General features: G+C 41.8%; 1 protein-coding gene across 1 annotated transcript; it reads left to right on the plus strand.

The window, feature by feature from the left end:
• Positions 1-1,608: 1,608 nt before the first annotated feature.
• LOC308288512 (chymotrypsin B-like) lies at positions 1,609-4,622 on the plus strand. The gene is made up of 7 exons (XM_080729969.1): positions 1,609-1,671; positions 1,990-2,093; positions 2,332-2,411; positions 2,737-2,821; positions 3,764-3,944; positions 4,101-4,234; positions 4,375-4,622. Exons 1-7 carry the CDS (start codon positions 1,620-1,622, stop codon positions 4,534-4,536), a joined length of 798 nt encoding a protein of 265 aa, XP_080586095.1. The 5' UTR covers positions 1,609-1,619; the 3' UTR covers positions 4,537-4,622.
• The last annotated feature ends 1,205 nt before the right edge of the window (positions 4,623-5,827 follow it).

The raw sequence follows: 5,827 nt of genomic DNA on the forward strand, positions 1-5,827 counted from the left end.
TGTACAGTATTTGGTGCTCCTTCACTTGAAGACGTTCTACTCCACCAAAGTGGTTCTCAGAGTGGGGTCCGGGGACCCACAAGGGACCCTAGGGGAGTTCCAGTCGGTCCCCAGCATTTGGTTCCATTTGTACACTCTCAGAGTTAAATGGAATTTTACATTGCAGATCAGATTTAACATTTGAAAATCACATGCTCTACACAGAACATTTTTGATGGATACATTGGGTTCTGTCTATTCTACCACCCAGCCAGTATAACCCTGTTTATCTGTTTACTGTATGTCTGTGCTCCCGAAAGGTTTACGACCAGATTGATGAATCAGGCCCATTGGTTTCCATTTGTACACTCTCAGAGTTAAATTAAAATTGATTTTACAATATAAATTGGGTTCTCAGAGATAGAAATCTCATTAAATGGCGGTCCGTAGCCCTAATGCATGTCAAACTGGGGGGTCCTTGAAATGGTAATCACTGCTAGAGCCGTGAAAATCTTCTCTTATGGGGTCCCTGGCATATCTTTTCTGCAAGTGGTCATAAGTGTCAATTTGGGGGTCCTTGACATGAAAAGTTTGCCTGCTAGCACAACAGTCTCTTCCTCTCACCTGGCAGTCCTGTGGTTGCAAAACAACCCAGGCCGCTCCTTAGCCCCCTCACCAGACTGCAGGATTCACACAGATGTTAATCAGTTACCCACAGAAAAGAAAGGAAAAAATACGTATATAACCTAATAATGATCTTTAAACAATATAATAAAATGGAGACCAAAGCAAATCATAATTATGTTACTGGATACCCTAAACCTGCTTATTGAAATAAACAAAAAACAACACATTCAGTTAAATGTTTAATTGATCAGATTTAGCAGTAAGCTCTGTCATTGACTTTGGTACTTGTCTAAAGTTATTAAAATATTACTGAAATTGCGTGCATCATGGATGTAACATAATGGACATAATTCGGTCTGGATAAGGATGAAATCAGTTTATATGCTATATATATATATATATATATATATATATATATATATAAACAATACGTCAACAAGACATAACAGGACAAACACACACCAGACCATGCAGAATGCATATATAAAACATGGGTAATTAACGTATCATACAAAAGTACAAAAGTTGGACACTATAAAGCTATTACAGTAACATTGTAGCAGTCATACAGAGTCGAGGTTTCGCTGTGATAGGACCCCAGATGTATTCAAATGTTGCTAGACTGTCCTGTTATTGCAACGCAGACACACAAATATATTAATGATATGAACTCATTAAGTCATCTTGTGAAACACGGAACAACAGGAGTCTTCTACCCACTAATTATTTTTGTATGTATTTGAAGTTGTCCTCTCACACACAGAAGGTTTATAAACAGGGGAAAGTAAACATGTCATTTTCTGTGTGTGCTACGGTATATTTAGGCCAGGTCACTTCAGGCCTGAGAAATGGCAGATTGCTTTAGCCTGATAAACACCTGATGCAGGCAGTTGTCCACCTCAGCTGAGGTGGACAACGGCTGGTCTCTGATTGGTGGATACAGAGAGGCTTTTGGGGATAAATATGGACCCCCTTGGTCCCAAGTTCAGAGTTCAGTGTCACACATTGTCACAATGGCTTTCCTCTGGGTCATCTCCTGCCTCGCTTTCGTCAGCGCCGCTTACGGTAAGGGAAGCCTGGCCCTCGTTCAGACATTTAAAAAGTGGATTTCACGTTATAGTGAAGACATTTAAAATGTAGTGTCTTTGCCTAGAGAACTTGTTAAAACCCTTAAAGATGCACTTGCTATTACAATGATTAATTAGGATGATTCAGCTAAAAGTATAGCTCAAGACTTTGCGAAGATGAGGGGAGGAATGATTTTATGTTAAAAGGCATAGTCCAGTATTATTGTGTTTCAAGGTGATGAACAGTTAGGGATGTGATGATTACATTAAGATTTGATAGTCAGCAGTGTGACAATGCTTTTCTCGTGGTTGCCAGGCTGCGGTACCCCCGCCGTCCCCCCCCAGGTGACTGGTTATGCCCGCATCGTCAACGGTGAGGAGGCTGTGCCACACTCCTGGCCCTGGCAGGTGTCCCTGCAGGTGAGTGACTGTCTGTACCTGCCTGTGACGAGATTAGACCTCAGCCGTTAGATTTAATATCAGTATAATGCTAAAACTACCTGCCTCCTCACAAGACCATAAATACCACTACAAAAATCAAGTTATTGCACATAATCTATATTGAGACATACTGTAAATGTAAATGTGGTCATGGCTGGTGAAGAGACTTTACATTTAAGCTTAACGTCTAATCCCCTCCATCTCTACGTTACCTCAGCAATCCAACGGCTTCCACTTCTGCGGAGGTTCCCTGATCAATGAGAACTGGGTTGTCACTGCTGCCCACTGCAATGTCAGGTCAGTATCTGAGTCCTCCCTCATGCATCTACACTGTCTGATTATATATATATATCCTGTCTGTCCTAGTCATGCACACAATCACAGTGTGGATACATCAAGTTGCATTGAATTGAATCAATACTGTAACTGTACTGTAACAATCACATGACGGCATAAAATGGTCTACCTGCGTAATGACACATTTGGATCTGTAAAAGCACATGCAAATAATACTCTCTTATGATATAAGATAACATTTTATAAGATGACATCGTACATAAGATTAAACCTTATAAAACACAGAGAAAGAAATGAATTGTCCATTGATACTATTTCATTTCAGGACCTACCACCGCGTGATTGTTGGAGAGCACGACAAGGGCTCCTGGGGCACCACCGAGGACACCCAGATCCTGAAGCCTGCCAAGGTACCAAATAAACTAACTAAAGATATTTTAACCCATGGGCTAGTCAATAAACTAAGCAAGGTGACCGCAAAGAGGCCAAAAGGCATGCACATCTAAAGCCACAGTTGGCTGGGTGTTAGACTAAAGCAGTGCATACAGGTAGAACAATAAAAGTCTGCACACCGATTTATGCTCCCAAACATTAAGTTTACTTGTGGTACCACAAGTAAACTTAATGATTGGGAGCATAAATCGGTGTGCAGACTTTTATTGTTCTACCTAGTCAATAAACTAACCAGTTAGCTAACATAACTACTTAGCTATCAACATGCATATACTCACACTTAAAGTATACTGTACACACTTATACACAGCCTGACAGACGTTGTATTTGATGTTAACCCATTTAAGGCCGATTCTAAAAACGCCTTATATGTCCTGACCTACAGTAGGTTTTCTGGAAAACGTCAAATATTTATTCAAACAAAAAAATAAAAAAGAATATATGTTGCAATACTGTACATAACAACTACACAAAAATGTGTTTGCGTCCTTAATGATGTTTGGTATTATAGACTGATTTACTGACTGACTTAATTAATCAATAGTGTTGAGCAGGTAAGCTACTGCAAATAGGCTGCTCACATTGGTTTCCAATAAAGTAGCCAAACCACAATACAGTATTTCAAGTCAATCCTATCCGTGGGAATTTACTGCAAAATTACGTGTGGGACATATCCGTCAATAATGAGGTCGGGATTACGATTCCGTCACACTCGGCTCGGCTCGTCCGCGACGCAGCTGCTAACCAGAACTACCGCCCACCTATTGCGCAATGCACGATGGGACGCTGGAAACTTGTGGATATTCATATTGTCATGCATAAGACTTGCATCCCCGTGATTTCACTCCTTCACATCAATCCCTGTTTTCCTCCTCTTCCACCCCTCTATTTGTCCACAGGTGTTCACCCACCCCGCCTGGAACCCTCGCACCATCAACAACGACATCTCTCTGATCAAGCTGGCCACCCCTGCCGTCATGGGCACCAACGTGTCCCCTGTCTGCCTGGCTGAGTCCGCTGATGTCTTCGCCCCTGGCATGACCTGCGTGACATCTGGCTGGGGTCTGACCCGCTACAATGGTGAGACCCTCCCTACTCTCTCTGTAATGTCAATGGACACTGCTGGGTTCATTTGGTTTTACTTCTTTCTCTCTCTCTCTCTCTCTCTCTCTCTCTCTCTCTCTCTCTCTCTCTCTCTCTCTCTCTCTCTCTCTCTCTCTCTCTCTCTCTCTCCAGCCCCCAATACCCCCAACAAGCTGCAGCAGGCTGCCCTGCCCCTCCTGTCCAATGAGCAGTGCAAGAAGACCTGGGGAAGCAACATCTCTGATGTCATGATCTGCGCTGGAGCTGATGGTGCTACCTCCTGCATGGTGAGATCTGCTCCCTCATCTTTCACTTTGTATCTAGTTATGTGTGTGTTTATATCTTCATAACATACATTTTTCTTGTGTAATGGAGCAGTGGCTAGAATTAGCATAAATTGTAACTATCCTGTCTTGCTGTGTCTCAGGGTGACTCTGGTGGCCCCCTGGTGTGTGAGAAGGACAACATGTGGACCCTGGTCGGTATCGTCTCCTGGGGAAGCAGCCGCTGCTCCACCTCCACCCCCGCCGTCTACGCCCGCGTCACCGAGCTCCGTGGCTGGGTGGACCAGATCCTGGCTGCCAACTAAGAGATCTACCAAGATGTCCTACTTCCAGCCCCATCCTGAAAACATGACCTAGCTGGATGTTGATATGCTGAACTTCAATAAACACTTAAAAGTCTTTAGAAGTTGGTGTTGCTGTATTGATCATTCTCAGATATTTCCTGGGCAAACTTGGTTGCTTGTAATATTTGCTACCCAAGAAGATGTTACTGTTGTTTTTCTTGTCTTTAAGACCTTGAGGAAATGTATTATAATTATTATTAATTATTTACTACATAATGTGGAGAAATTCATCTTCTGGGGTAGGGAGGTGTCTCAAAGATGATGAGAAAGTGACACAGTGCACACTCATCAGGTGGGGAAAAGAGTATATTTTGTCACAGTACATTTGCACATAATATGTAGTCACACACACAGACCAGGGTGAGGGGGGCGATCCGGTGATCTTCTCATTTATTCCTAGACTACAGGTATAGCCAGTGAAGGCTTATGAAAAGCTTTCATCTTAGAAGAGCAATAGAATTGATATTGTTGGGTCAGGACACGTTCAAAGTTTGGGGTTATTTGTCTTCAAACCAAAACTCGGCGATCCGGTGATCTTCTCATTTATTCCTAGACTACAGGTATAGCCAGTGAAGGCTTATGAAAAGCTTTCATCTTAGAAGAGCAATAGAATAGATTGTATTGTTGGGTCAGGACACGTTCAAAGTTTGGGGTTATTTGTCTTCAAACCAAAACTCTATTTCAGACAAATTGGACAAGATATCTGAGGTGATGAAACCTGTCGCTGGGTCATGCTGCAATAGATGCATGTAATCCTTTTTTATTGGTTTCTTGTCAGTTCTTACTTCTGCCTTACACTCTAAAAAATAAAAGGTTCGACACAGCTGCTAACCGGAACTACCGCCCACCTATAGCATCAATATTTAATGGTGCCATATAGCACCACAGGGTTCTTCAGTGGTTCTTTGGTATTGTTATGGTGCTATATAGCACCTCAGGGTTCTTCAGTGGTTCTTTGGGATGGTTGAGGTGCTATTTAGCGCCTCAGTACAATTACTGAAGTGCGTTATAGGTTCTTTGGGATTGTTGTTGTGCGATCTACAAGCTCAATTCACTCCACAATGTGTTGTAGATCAGCTATTTCAGTTATTCTTTTAATTTTAATTGAAGTAATGGTTTTATTAAAAATAGGTTTGTGCCTGGCAGCAATATATAAGTTAATTAATATTACCTCTTTATTTAATGTATCTTAGTATTTATAAATTACAATTTTCCTGACTTTGGATTATAGTATTAGTACATGATTCGGAAA

Source organism: Nannobrachium achirus (assembly GCF_963921795.1).
Source record: "Nannobrachium achirus genome assembly, chromosome: 7".
NCBI lineage: Eukaryota > Metazoa > Chordata > Actinopteri > Myctophiformes > Myctophidae > Nannobrachium > Nannobrachium achirus.